The sequence below is a fragment of the Thalassophryne amazonica genome, chromosome 7, assembly GCF_902500255.1.
Source record: "Thalassophryne amazonica chromosome 7, fThaAma1.1, whole genome shotgun sequence".
NCBI lineage: Eukaryota > Metazoa > Chordata > Actinopteri > Batrachoidiformes > Batrachoididae > Thalassophryne > Thalassophryne amazonica.
This window is the reverse complement of record NC_047109.1, coordinates 54280564-54296218: the sequence shown is the minus strand read 5'-3', so window position 1 is coordinate 54296218 and position 15655 is coordinate 54280564. Positions and strand designations below refer to the sequence as shown.

The 15655-nt window shown below is 41.8% G+C and overlaps 1 protein-coding gene across 1 annotated transcript in view; it reads right to left on the bottom strand.

Moving 5' to 3' along the window:
* Positions 1–15655, bottom strand: part of gabbr1a (gamma-aminobutyric acid (GABA) B receptor, 1a) — a 442232-nt gene that overhangs the window by 192579 nt on the left and 233998 nt on the right. The window contains exon 9 of the mRNA XM_034174198.1: positions 2758–2928. Within this exon, the coding sequence (XP_034030089.1) occupies positions 2758–2928 (171 nt within the window). The remainder of the gene's footprint in view (positions 1–2757; positions 2929–15655) is intronic.

Below are 15655 nucleotides of genomic sequence, written 5' to 3'. Positions count from 1 at the left end.
CCCAGTTTTCCTCTCAAGTCTGGAGGAGTTTCTGCAAGGAACTGGGGGCCACCGTGAGCCTCTCGTCCGGGTACCACCCACAGACGAACGGACAGGCAGAACGGGCCAACCAGGAGTTGGAACAGACCCTCCGCTGTGTGACATCCGCGCACCCGACGGCCTGGAGCAACCACCTGGCCTGGATCGAGTATGCACACAACAGCCAGGTGTCTTCTGCCACCGGCATCTCCCCATTTGAGGTGTGTTTGGAGTACCAGCCCCCATTATTTCCCGTGGTTGAGGGAGAGGTCGGTGTGCCCTCGGTCCGGGCCCACCTTCGGAGGTGCCGTCGGGTGTGGTGCACCACCCGTTCTGCCTTGTTGAAGGCCCGGATGAGGGCCAAGACCCATGCAGACCGTCGGCGGTCCCCGGCCCCTGCATACCAGCCCGGGCAGGAGGTATGGCTATCAATGAAGGACATCCTGCTTCAGGTGGAATCACCGAAACTGATGGACAGGTTCATCGGACCCTTCAAAATCCTCAAGGCCCTCAGCCCTGCCGCAGTGAAGCTCCATCTCCCAGCTTCACTGCGGATCCACCCGGTATTCCACATCTCCAGGATCAAACCGCACCACACCTCACCCCTCTGTGCTCCCGGTCCGGCGCCACCTCCTGCCCGGATCATTGACGGGGAGCCGGCCTGGACAGTGCGCCGGCTCCTGGACGTCTGTCGAATGGGCCGGGGGTTCCAATATCTGGTGGACTGGGAGGGGTATGGACCCGAAGAACGCTCCTGGGTGAAGAGGAGCTTCATCCTGGATCCGGCCCTCCTGGCCGATTTCTACCGTCGTCACCCCGATAAACCTGGTCGGGCGCCAGGAGGCGCCCGTTGAGGGGGGGGGGGGTCCTGTTGTGTGGGCCGCCAGAAGAGGAGGTACTGCTGGCCCACCACCAGAGGGCGCCCTGCCTGAAGTACGGGCTTCAGGCACAAGAGGGCGCTGCCGCCACGGACACAGCCGGGGGTGACAGCTGTCACTCATTATCTCTTGACAGCTGTCACCCATCCATGCTTCATCATCTCACTCCATAAAACCCGGACGTCATCTCCACCTCATTGCCGAGATATCGTCGAACCGTTCAGGTACTATTCTCAGCCTTAAAGTAAATTGTGTGTCAGTCTGAACTCTTTTTTGCAGCCGCTTACCTGTGGTGTTCCTTATCTGAGAGACCGGCATTTGATGTGAACAGCGACAGCTTCGCTTCACACCACTACCAGATAAGTGGTAGACAGGAGCTGCACGAGTGTGTGTTAGAGGTGGAGGTGGAATTCCCACCGTTGTTGTTACTGGGTGTGCACACACCCATATCTTATTGTCTCTGCTCCCTGCCAGCAGTACCAGATCTGACCTTCAAAGGCGGTGGCCACCTGGGGACTCGGGACTTGGCGACTCCAGTATTCTCCGGGTTCGGTGGCGGAGGAAATCGTGTGGTTCCGGTTCATCTCAGGACAGAGGTCTTCTATCCTCGAGCCTGCCCACACGTCACCCCTGTGATTGACAGTCTACAAAATTTCACATTCCTCTGTGTTGTGCTCATTCACAACAGCAAAGTGTTTATATTCGACTCTTTCATTGTCCGTTCATTTACGCCCCCTGTTGTGGGTCCGTGTCACTACATTTTCACAACACAAACCAAACCAAACTACCAAAGCAGTTCATCCTCCTGAATAAAATGTGGTTTCAATAAAGATTTGAAGAATTTTCTAAAAATGCATTTAATTTTTTATTTTATTTATTTATTTATTTATTTTTTGCAGATTTAGAGCCAAAATATTTCTACATACGGTGTTCTTTAAAAATATGTGACATATATTCTGAAAGACGAGATTGTTATGAACATTTTGATAAGCAATAAATGAGGATATTACTTTTTACCTTAAAAGTACCTTAAAATTTGAATAACTGAAAGTATGGTAAAAGCTACAAAACACCCCTGGACCCAAGGGGGTTAAGTAACTTCTTTTTTTTTTAGAAAAGGTAAAAATAAATAAATAAAAATGTAAAAATTCTTAAAACAAAATTAAACCTTTGCACTGTAACTCTCGTAGCATAGATTATAGAAAACAAATTTGACAAAAAGACCCTTTTAATAGTTTCTGTGAAATAAAAGGGGGAAAAAAAGACTGACAAAATTTCTTTTTATTACTATGTGTTCCTGCTCTTTCAAATGGAGGCTTAACCACTTATGAGATAAAGGCAAGCAGTGAAAGGATTAATGATAATCAAGAAAAAGATGGTATAAATGCCATTACATTTTTTTACACTAAGGGCACAAATGTAAGTCTGAAAAGAAGAACGTGAGTATCAAGAATTTCAGAGCAGAATCATTATTTCCATTACAGGATCCAATCCAAGTAGGGAGGTATCGGCAGTCAGGCCTGAGAGAGATGTACAGCTTGATCAATAATTCTTACAATCAATATTCAGACAAAAAAAAAAACTTCAAAAAGCCTCCATCAACTGACAGGAGAAACTGCTTAAAGATGTAAAGCCTGAGAACACAACGCACAGGCAGACCGGCAATCAGACACGGCACATTAACACGTGCTTTCACACCTACACCTCAACAAAAATGATGGTGCCAACAAACACACAGAGAACTGTTTTTTTAAGTGAGAAAAGAAGAATGAGAGTTACAAAAAAAAGAGGAGATAGAAACAGTCAGCAAGGACATACATAAGATATAAAATTGATGGTAAGTAAGAGTAAAGTTACTCACTGAGGTGAACACTTCAGTCGTCTGCTGGATGGTGGCAATGCGGGTCCACTTCCACTTTAGGAAAAGTTGCACCCTGGTTGGGTTGTGCAGGGTGGCTGATGGATGCGTGCGGAAGAAGGTGGGAAAACGTTGACGGTTGGACAGCGCTGGTGAGCTGGAGCCATATGACAACTAGACACACATTGAAGAAAAATCTAATTAGCGTTCATTCATATCTCACACTGGGCTGTCAATAAAACAAGGGTTACCAAAGTCACTGCCTCCAAACAACCAGTAAGGGCCAATAAAACACACATCCAAATTTCAGGACAACTAGAACACTAGCTACGGCTGCCGTGGATGACCTTGTGCCCTTTCTGAGCATTTTAATATCTGTAATATTATGGCTTCTTCTGTGAGTAACAGATCATGTAAGCTCCAATTCTTTATTCATTCATGGGTTGGTTGTGATATAGACAGGACAAACACTGCCACCATGACAGCACGCAGAGCAGCAATTTTTGGGCTTCAAAATGGGTCTTCTGAATCTCTATAGAAAACCTACGGGTGACATCACACAGGATTTGTCATATATATATATATATATATGTATATATATATATATATATATATATATATATATATATATATATATATATATATATATATATATATATATATATATATATACGAGGTCTGTTAGAAAAGTATCCGACCTTTTTATTTTTTTCAAAAACCATATGGATTTGAATCACGTGTGATTGCATCAGCCAAGCTTGAACCTTCGTGCGCATGCGTGAGTTTTTTCACGCCTGTCGGTTTGCGTCATTCGCCTGTGAGCAGGCTTTGTGTGAGCAGTGGTCCACCCCTCTCGTCGGATTTTTATTGCGAATAAAATGTCTCAAAGATTTGGAGCTTTGCTGCATCAAATTTTTCCAGAAACTGTGAGAGACCTCCAGCTGGACACCATTCAGAAAATTCAGGTGGCTTTCAGGGACGATTTTATGGGGATTACACAGATTAAGGAGTGATCCAGCCGGTTTAAAGACCGCCCACAGCATCTGAGAGCGCGGCGCACTCTGAGCGCTGATCGACAGGCTCATACAACCAGATCATTTCCAACGTGAAGGCTTTGTTGATCCGGGACGTCGTCTGACTTACACAACAACGGCAGAAGATGTGGACATCAGTACTTTTTCGGCACATTCCACTGTTACAGGAGTTTTTTTCATGGAAAGAGGAGCGGAGGGATGTGCCACCGTGCCGCTCATTGTGCGGCACAAAACCACCTCCGTGTTGGTCGCACAGGATGGCTTTCAGACGGCTTTCAGACAGCTTTTCAGTCGTGTGACTATCCGAGAAATTGTGCATGAGCTGGACATGTCCCAACATGTCCTGTGAGGCTTCATCACGGCGTTGCTTTGCGCCATGCAGCTCCACCGCGACGCGCGGAATTCCTCCGCACGTCTGTCTCAATGTGCTGAAAAAGTGCTGATGTCCACGTCTTCCGCAATTCCTGTGCTAGTCAGACGATGTCCCAGATCAACAGAGCGTCCAGTTTGGAAATGAACGGCACATTCCACTATTACAGGAGTTTTTGTCATGGAAAGAGGAGTGGAGGAATGCGCCACCGTGCTGCTCATGGCGCGGCACAAAACCACCTCCCTGTTGGTCCACACGACTGAAAAGCCGTCTGAATGAATAAGAGAATAAGAGGGCTTCTTAAAGAAAAAATGACAGGTCTGTGTGAGCCAGAATTCTTGCTGGTTGGTAGGTATTCAAATACTTATTCTATGCAATAAAATGCAAATTAATTATTTAAAAATCATACAATGTGATTTTCTGGATTTTTTTTTTAGATTCTGTCTCTCACAGTTGAAGTGTACCTATGATAAAAATTACAGACCTCTCCATTCTTTGTAGGTGGGAAAACCTGCAAAACTGACAGGGGGTCAAATACTTATTTTCCCCACTGTATATATATTTATGGGGGATCAAAAAAGGCAGGGATCAAAAAAGGCAGTTCAGGCTGCCACTGGAAATACTCCAAAATACTAGAAATAGAACAATAGAAAGTGAAATAATTCACAACGATTTGGTGGGAGACAATGAAATGCAACAATTTTTAAAAGGCACACCACAAATTTCCCTAAAAACATGAAGAAAAAAAAATGCTTGGACTAATTGTTGCCAGAAATACCGGCTCACGAGGAATCTGTATAACAAGGATTTGTTAGCAGATCAGGATCTCGGAGGAGCTATAACCAAAACACATTATGATCGACAAGGAAAATGCGGAAACAGCATGCAAAGACAAGGACAGGAACCAACAGTGAGTGTGCGTTAAGCAAAAAACAAGAGGAAAGGCTGCTTGGAATCTGGACGCCAGCAGGAGGTCAGTGAAGGGAAACCACCTGACTACTCTGAGAAGAAGAGGCTTACTGTAATGGAATGGGAGAAACCAACTAAGGAGACTAAATCAGGAGCAATCTACTATGAAGGCGAGAGATGTGTGGGTCTGTGACACTTTGCACAAGCAGTTGAAAAAAATTGAATGTATTAATAAATCACCCAAAGTCCAATTATCTCCCCTTGAACATGTCAAATCAGAAATTATTTTCCTTCATTTTCACTGAAATTGTGAAAGTGACTTGGGACAAGATGGTCTTGCAAAGTCATTATCATATGGTGCATCAATTAAACATAAAATTCCAATTATCTCCTCTTGAAGATGTCAGACCAGAATTATTTGCCTTCATGCACATCTTCACCTTGTGAACGTTCAATGAAATCCAGCAAATGGTTTAGGAGGAGTTGTACTTAAAAGATGGACAGATGGATGTCTTAGAAGTACATTTCTCCAAGTGGTCATACTTAGGTCTGTTCTTAGTCTGGTATTGAACAATAATTTTGTAATACTGTGCAGATTCAGCAGTATATATAATCATAACCTATAACACTCATGGGTATCAGCTTGGTTCAGTACTAATATCAATTCAAATATGAAGGAAAGCAACTGACCGGACACTTAGATCTATCTCTGACAAAACGGATACATGACAGCGGCACCAAAATGGAAGGTACTGTAATATTATTTACAGAACAAACAAAGAAAAAAGTTTATTTGCTACTTATGCTTGCAAGGAATTTAAAATGTATGTACCGTATTTTCCCGAGTATAAAGGGGTGTACCCATCTCCCAAGATTGGCAATATGACATTAATTAGGACACAAATTGGGACACAAAATGTCCTCAATGTGTTGGGACCCCAGCACTTATTGAGGTGGGTGGTTGGTCTGCCAGACACACCTATGCCACATCCCCCATGGCGTTGTGTCATCATGACTGTGTCCAGAGTTTGGCGGCACATTTTCCCCAGTTTAAAAAATAACTAAATAAAAATCGCACAACATAATGTCATTTGATTTGGACACAGATCATGCAGTGGGTGCACAATTTCAACATGGTGATGGACCTATTTCAGCATTACGTTCATACTGCTGCAATGTAGTTTCATTATCTTGGAGGTGTGGAGATCGCATGAGGCGAACTGAGTTTCAAATGCAACACACGACTTCATGCATTTAATAAGCGGCAAAAAAACTCCTTTTGCATAACTGTTTGTGTTCACACAAGATTAAGATAACCTGAGGTAATTTCTATATGATCTTCTTGGAGGTGTAGGGTTCAAACAGCCATGTTTGGATATTTTTTTAAAGTGAAGGTAAAAGCGCAAATGGATGCGCGCATTCTGCAACCTTCCCATCTTACTTGGTTGGGACCTCTCTCCTCTCTTTCTGTGTCCCTCTATCTCTGCCCCAACCTTCAAAAGTCCCAACTTCACCAGACAGTGAATTCTTCAAACTATATTTGGAATAACCATGGAATTGATCAGCTGGTCTCTGAACACTAATGACACCATCTTTTCAACAAGGAAATCGGGGCTGGGGGACCCTGCATACCCAGATGAAACCTATCCTGCGGGCTATGTTCTCGACACCTGGGAGAAGTGACACGTCGCGTGCTTGGCACCACTCTCCATGGAAGACGTTGAGGATTTATTATTTGTTTTTATGGCAGGAGGGCTTTTGCTGTTTGGATTAGTCGCTACCCTGACCTACCGGAAAACTGGCAAGACGGCTGCTACCAAAAACCACAACCCCACACCTGTCCGTCATGACTAATGAGGTGGGCAAGGTGGTACGATCTCACACTGCGTTAACTCCTGAACTTAAACGCAAACTGGAAATCATCTCAGAGCAAATGTCTGCCTTGCAAAGGAACTGATGTTGGAAACCAGTGAATATTCACAATTGGATCTGGATGGTTAAAGAGAGGCCATATTGGAATGCTGTGCTTCTCTGTCTAACCCAAACATGGCAGCCTAATCAGCTACCGAAGTCCAAAGTGCCACGTTTGTTTTCCTCCAGAGGGATTTCAACGGCCTTGGTGAAGCATCTGGCTCCCTCTTTCATTTGCCCTCCCTTACAGTCTGCAGTTGTCGTCAAGGCCACTCCAGACTCTACGCAGACACGGACAGAGGCTGATATATATCTCCTCCCCTTGTGTTTCTGTCCCACCCACCCACCCCGGCCTCCACTCTGCCACTCCCCCTGCGCTCGGCCACATGGTGGAAATGCTGCTGCAGCCCCCACATACACATTGCCTTAATTCGGGTGATGGACTATTTCAAAGCTTAGTGTACAGCTTTTGTGCTCACACGACAGTCAGCTGGATTGCACGACAGAGAAACTACTTTCAAGTGAGCACTCCACAGAAAAAAAAATGGACTCGTTATTGGTCCGGGGGTGTGATCCCAGCTGGACTGCACCACAGAACACTTCTGCAAATTGGGCCAAACCTGCCCCAGCAGGCCGGCACCAGACACTGCACAATGCGTACACACTGCTTAACCGGACTTTCTGTTATTCTTTTATTATTATTGGAGTTTATTTTGTTTAGCACTTTGATTCCTTGGAAAGCTCTATATAAATAGTTATTTTTGGTATATAAGTCGCGCTGGAGTATAAGTTGCATGACCTCTCAGAAAACATGACTTAATACTCTGCAAAATATGGTATATATTTTGAATTCTTTGCAAGCATCAGTAGTAAACAAACTTCAACCAAAATGTGTTCCAATCAGGACTCTTGAACCTTCCTGTTGCAGTGCTCTTTCATGTGACTAATTCAGTTAACAATGAGACAGGCAGAAAGAAAGGCAATAAAAACACAGATGACCAGACAGAAAAATCTCAGTTGATATTTTCTCAATTCCTTCCACAACTCTCCCTTTTCTGTGCATTCTTCTACCTTATGAGGTGTGTCAATAAAGCAGTATTTCAATAACAAAATACTGCATCTAGGATTTCCTGTGAATGCGCTGGTATGAAATTGTGATGACACATTCTTCTATTTCATGCTGGAAAAGAAAAAAATTAATTATTGTTGTTTCAAACAGCACTCCGGTAATTTGTTTCATTTGGACCAGTATCATTTGAATTGAAAAGCATAATTTGCAAAATATTCCCTTGTGGTAGACAGCCGACAGCTATGATGTGTGTCCATGGCGACGTGGAAAAAGGATGGTGCAAAATGCCATCAGAAGTAGCAACGAAGATTGTTCCTCCAACAATTAGTTTCACAGTGACAGCTGGAGATAAAACCTTCAACGTGTCTTTTAAAATGAGAAACCTGGTGTTTAGGGAACCATTACAGACACATGCAGCTCATCCTTCTCTCCAGCTCTCAGCTACATTATTTAGACAGCCCTGAAATGTTCACCACTGGGAGCAAGACAGGGCTCAGTGATAGATGTCAAATGTCATGTATAATGTGAATTCCTCACAATTACAGATCCCTCTGGGTACAGACAGGTAGATGAAGACATCAATATGGCAGGAGGGAAAAAAAGGAGAAATTGACAGCTGATCTGGATATGGCAATAAAACTTTGCCAGAAGCCAGAAACAATCATCTACAGCATACAGTCTTCAAAAAGAAGTGCTTGACTAAAACAGCATTCACTGGACATGCACAAAGCCCCAGATCTGGATATGGATCAGGATCAAGACTCAGTTTTATTTGTGAGCAATCAGGACTGTGAAATATGAGGTCAGTTTCCAGAGTCAGAACTTGACCTACTTATTACATGTTGCAAACGTTTAGAGGAACAGCCAAGTAATTGGCCTTCTAAACTGCAGAGTTTCTACTGCAGTGAAGCTCCACCAGGCTCATGCAGCTGAAACGCAGATTTTTATTCTTCTTTGAAGACTCCAATTGAGAAGAAAGCAAAAACACACACACACAAAAAAAAAACCTCACAATTGCTGGTGTTAAGGAATCCTCTTTTGTTAGATTTACCTAACAAACTATTTTATTAAGGTTTTAATTAAGTCAGTTGCTTTATTTGAAATAAGGTTAACGCAACAACTTTTCATTGAATCCATACAACATTCCTAAATTAAACACATTCCACATTACGTAGCTCTGTTTGTCCCTCTTTTGATGCCATACCTCCATGACTTGCTTTGCAATGGTGGATGTTCGCCTTTTTTTCTTTACTTTGCCCATTAAACGTCTGAGGATTGTGAGGATTTAAGGTATGTGTTTTCTGGTCTTTTGTTTTAATTTATTTGTTTTAAATTGTGATGTTGAACACATTCATTGATGGTGTGATACAAAGCTTTTGTTTTAGGGTGTTTATTTTTTTTTATTTTATGTGTAACTAGAAGAAGTGTTTCTGAGTGGCGGTAAACTAGTTAATGTTAGGTGGCGTTACATTAGGCGAAAGGTTGATTTGTCAAGATCCACAGGGGTCTATAGACTTCGCCTAAGTTTCATATGACCTACAATTAGTGTACACAGGAGTAACAAGGTCACAAGGACTTCATGTGTTTTTACGCTAACACTTAGCCAGTGGTAGGCAATGTTCAGCTAATCTGATAACCAATAATTATCGAAGCTAATGTTTTTGTTAGCGGATTAGCTTTTCAGATAAGTTTTAAAACCATCATCGGACCAATTATCTTCCGATAAATTTAGTTCCAATAACTTTTAGACTGCTAACATGTTTGGTTTTTTTTACATAGCTAGTAATTTGAAAAACATTTATAATACCTTTTGCTCCTGTCTGCTATGTATTTTGCAGCAGTGAGGTAGCTAAGAGGAGCTGAGCTCAACTCTGTCCCCAGCAGAAAGGGCCTGGCTGCCAAACTGCACAAAATCATTATTCCTTAACCCCATAAAGTGGCCCTGCGATGAGGTAGAGTTTTGAAATGGGAAGCAAGTTTGACTTATGGTTTTGATTTATAAATCTGATTATTCCAGATAGAATAACTACATAACTACAGATGGATTTCTGATTATTTTCCATTTTGAAGTAAAAAAAAAAGGTTCCTACATTAGAAACCTTGTAATTAATACAATCTGAAGTAAAAACAAAAATGTTTCTTACATTGGAAATCTTTGATGTTAGTCTGTAAATTAGTCCCATAACTTGTCTGTTGCTTCAGATGAGATGATTTCTTGATTAACATATTAATAAAATGGTTCTGGTTAAATTTATTCATTCATTTATTTTATTTTTTTTTATTTATTAAAGTAAGAGTTGGAGTCAACCAGAAATGAGAGACCTGTAAAACTTCTGAAAAAAACCTCTGAAAAATTGCGCTTCTGTCCCCTTGAATACCAGAGTCTGTTGAGGACCTTAAACTTGAGGTCAAAAGACAATGTGCAGTTGCAGAGGACTTCAGGTTGCAATACATGGACATTGAATCAGACGAGTTTCTAAATCTGACCTCAGCAGCAGATCTCAAACACTTAGTTAAAGTGATCAGAAACACACAGGAAGCAACTACTGCAGTGACTCTTTCAAGTGTGCACATGGTTTGTGCTCCTCACATGCTTTGAATGCTTTCTGAAGACTCTGTGTCCCTTTCTTCTATGGATACTGATATACTGTAATCTGAGTCAGCAGTGTCAACCTGGTCACCGAGGACTCAAGCCTAGCCAGCAATCTTTCCCAAGCCAAAGTATGTAGCAGAGCTGCAGTTGATGAAGGTCAATCAGGAAGTTCTGAAGACTGGCACCCTCCTCAGCCCAAGCCCAAAACTCGTCTGCCATTTTAGAAGCCTTGTCTTCAGAAATATTAAAGTTCAAAACATATCCTACAAGTGCTGAGTTTGATTCTGTTGCAGAAGCTTTGATTACAAAGCATCCCTGTCTAAAGGAGCAAGGTTCTGTCTGTGGATTCTATGGTGGCAAGATCAGTTTGAAGTACAAAATGGCAAACTGTCACAAAAGCCTAAGACATTTTACCTCCAAATTGATCATCAATTCCCTGAAATGTGGATGAGAAGAGATGCGCACAAGCCCAAACCAAGTTAAGAAACCCCCAGAAGCTGAAGTGAATTACTTACCAGACTACCAGACTATGCAGCTGGAGAAAACAAAGAAAGCCTTGAGAAAGAGAGGCTGGTGCTACTGTCTAAGGTCAACAAAAAGGACAACCATCAGGTCATTACAGTGAAAATGGAAACCTTTTGCCCTCAGGAGGCATGAAGATGTGAATAATACGCACTTTATTGCAGAATTCAAAAGCAGGTGGCCAGCTCTCTTCTCTGAATGTGAGGTAAGTCAGCATTAAATGTCCAACTCTCAACATGACACACAGTAAGCAATCGTATTTGTAGATATCTACATTTTGTCTGATAACACTCCGATTATTACCATTATTTAGCAAGATTTAACGCCATACTGTGATGGATATCAAGACTTCTTTATGCAGCATTTTATTAATTCTGTATGGCCAAATGATGAGTTGTTGTTTTGTTGTCTTCCCTCCCCACCCCTGATCTGTCCAGGTATGTGGAAAATTCACACATATCACCACCATCCCATTGATGTCCAAGTTCATGTCGAAAGAAGGGAGGAGCAGCGGGATGCAAGCTCGAGGAGATCATGACTGTCACTGACCAGGTTTGTGATTAGTTGTTTGTTAGTGACCCCCACTTCAAAAACCTGGGCTCTGAGGTATCAGCTGCTTAACTTATACTCGTACATGTAAATGAAGTTGTGTACAGTCACATTTCCTTCTTAGAGAATCACACCATCACCACATTGATGGCTTGCTACCTAAAAGCACTAGCTGTGTGTTTAATGAAGATCCGGTGAAGCTAGACTCGAAAACAACAATCTTGCTTTCATCAGTCCACAAAATGATGCATCATTTCTCTTTAGGCCAGTCAGTGTGTTCTCTGGGAAACTGTAACCTCTTCAGCACATGTCGTTTTTCAACAATGGGACTTTGCGGGGCTTGGTGTCCACACCTTGACTTGACATAGGTGTCTTCTAATTGTTAAGAGTACTCACAGGTAACTTTGAACCATAGGTGTCAAACTGATTCCAGAAAGGGCCAAGAGGGTGCAGGTTGTCTTTGCAACCACTCACTCCACCAGGTAATTTCAGTGACTAACTGATTCCATCTGCTCAAAGTTATGTTTATTTTGCAATTTTCCAGAACTCTTCCCATCACAGACTGACACAAATGAAAATAAAACTGGGCAGTAATTGGCGCAGAGATATTTCAATCAATCAATCAATTTTTTTATATAGCGCCAAATCACAACAAACAGTTGCCCCAAGGCGCTTTATATTGTAAGGCAAGGCCATACAATAATTATGTAAAACCCCAACGGTCAAAACGACCCCCTGTGAGCAAGCACTTGGCTACAGTGGGAAGGAAAAACTCCCTTTTAACAGGAAGAAACCTCCAGCAGAACCAGGCTCAGGGAGGGGCAGTCTTCTGCTGGGACTGGTTGGGGTTGAGGGAGAGAACCAGGAAAAAGACATGCTGTGGAGGGGAGCAGAGATCGATCACTAATGATTAAATGCAGAGTGGTGCATACAGAGCAAAAAGAGAAAGAAACAGTGCATCATGGGAACCCCCCAGCAGTCTACGTCTATAGCAGCATAACTAAGGGATGGTTCAGGGTCACCTGATCCAGCCCTAACTATAAGCTTTAGCAAAAAGGAAAGTTTTAAGCCTAATCTTAAAAGTAGAGAGGGTGTCTGTCTCCCTGATCTGAATTGGGAGCTGGTTCCACAGGAGAGGAGCCTGAAAGCTGAAGGCTCTGCCTCCCATTCTACTCTTACAAACCCTAGGAACTACAAGTAAGCCTGCAGTCTGAGAGCGAAGCGCTCTATTGGGGTGATATGGTACTACGAGGTCCCTAAGATAAGATGGGACCTGATTATTCAAAACCTTATAAGTAAGAAGAAGAATTTTAAATTCTATTCTAGAATTAACAGGAAGCCAATGAAGAGAGGCCAATATGGGTGAGATATGCTCTCTCCTTCTAGTCCCCGTCAGTACTCTAGCTGCAGCATTTTGAATTAACTGAAGGCTTTTTAGGGAACTTTTAGGACAACTTGATAATAATGAATTACAATAGTCCAGCCTAGAGGAAATAAATGCATGAATTAGTTTTTCAGCATCACTCTGAGACAAGACCTTTCTGATTTTAGAGATATTGCGTAAATGCAAAAAAGCAGTCCTACATATTTGTTTAATATGCGCTTTGAATGACATATCCTGATCAAAAATGACTCCAAGATTTCTCACAGTATTACTAGAGGTCAGGGTAATGCCATCCAGAGTAAGGATCTGGTTAGACACCATGTTGCTAAGATTTGTGGGGCCAAGTACAATAACTTCAGTTTTATCTGAGTTTAAAAGCAGGAAATTAGAGGTCATCCATGTCTTTATGTCTGTAAGACAATCCTGCAGTTTAGCTAATTGGTGTGTGTCCTCTGGCTTCATGGATAGATAAAGCTGGGTATCATCTGCGTAACAATGAAAATTTAAGCAATACCGTCTAATAATACTGCCTAAGGGAAGCATGTATAAAGTGAATAAAATTGGTCCTAGCACAGAACCTTGTGGAACTCCATAATTAACTTTAGTCTGTGAAGAAGATTCCCCATTTACATGAACAAATTGTAATCTATTAGACAAATATGATTCAAACCACCGCAGCGCAGTGCCTTTAATACCTATGGCATGCTCTAATCTCTGTAATAAAATTTTATGGTCAACAGTATCAAAAGCAGCACTGAGGTCTAACAGAACAAGCACAGAGATGAGTCCACTGTCCGAGGCCATAAGAAGATCATTTGTAACCTTCACTAATGCTGTTTCTGTACTATGATGAAACTGAAACTCTTCAAATAGACCATTCCTCTGCAGATGATCAGTTAGCTGTTTTACAACTACCCTTTCAAGAATTTTTGAGAGAAAAGGAAGGTTGGAGATTGGCCTATAATTAGCTAAGATAGCCGGGTCAAGTGATGGCTTTTTAAGTAATGGTTTAATTACTGCCACCTTAAAAGCCTGTGGTACATAGCCAACTAACAAAGATAGATTGATCATATTTAAGATCGAAGCATTAAATAATGGTAGGGCTTCCTTGAGCAGCCTGGTAGGAATGGGGTCTAATAAACATGTTGATGGTTTGGATGAAGTAACTAATGAAAATAACTCAGACAGAACAATCGGAGAGAAAGAGTCTAACCAAATACCGGCATCACTGAAAGCAGCCAAAGATAACGATACGTCTTTGGGATGGTTATGAGTAATTTTTTCTCTAATAGTTAAAATTTTGTTAGCAAAGAAAGTCATGAAGTCATTACTAGTTAAAGTTAATGGAATACTCAGCTCAATAGAGCTCTGACTCTTTGTCAGCCTGGCTACAGTGCTGAAAAGAAACCTGGGGTTGTTCTTATTTTCTTCAATTAGTGATGAGTAGAAAGATGTCCTAGCTTTACGGAGGGCTTTTTTATAGAGCAACAGACTCTTTTTCCAGGCTAAGTGAAGATCTTCTAAATTAGTGAGACGCCATTTCCTCTCCAACCTACGGGTTATCTGCTTTAAGCTACGAGTTTGTGAGTTATACCACGGAGTCAGGCACTTCTGATTTAAAGCTCTCTTTTTTAGAGGAGCTACAGCATCCAAAGTTGTCTTCAATGAGGATGTAAAACTATTGACGAGATACTCTATCTCACTTACAGAGTTTAGGTAGCTACTCTGCACTGTGTTGGTATATGGCATTAGAGAACATAAAGAAGGAATCATATCCTTAAACCTAGTTACAGCACTTTCTGAAAGACTTCTAGTGTAATGAAACTTATTCCCCACTGCTGGGTAGTCCATCAGAGTAAATGTAAATGTTATTAAGAAATGATCAGACAGAAGGGAGTTTTCAGGGAATACTGTTAAGTCTTCTATTTCCATACCATAAGTCAGAACAAGATCTAAGATATGATTAAAGTGGTGGGTGGACTCATTTACTTTTTGAGCAAAGCCAATAGAGTCTAATAATAGATTAAATGCAGTGTTGAGGCTGTCATTCTCAGCATCTGTGTGGATGTTAAAATCGCCCACTATAATTATCTTATCTGAGCTAAGCACTAAGTCAGACAAAAGGTCTGAAAATTCACAGAGAAACTCAGAGTAACGACCAGGTGGACGATAGATAATAACAAATAAAACTGGTTTTTGGGACTTCCAATTTGGATGGACAAGACTAAGAGTCAAGCTTTCAAATGAATTAAAGCTCTGTCTGGGTTTTTGATTAATTAATAAGCTGGAATGGAAGATTGCTGCTAATCCTCCGCCCCGGCCCGTGCTACGAGCATTCTGACAGTTAGTGTGACTCGGGGGTGTTGACTCATTTAAACTAACATATTCATCCTGCTGTAACCAGGTTTCTGTAAGGCAGAATAAATCAATATGTTGATCAATTATTATATCATTTACCAACAGGGACTTAGAAGAGAGAGACCTAATGTTTAATAGACCACATTTAACTGTTTTAGTCTGTGGTGCAGTTGAAGGTGCTATATTATTATTTCAATTATTT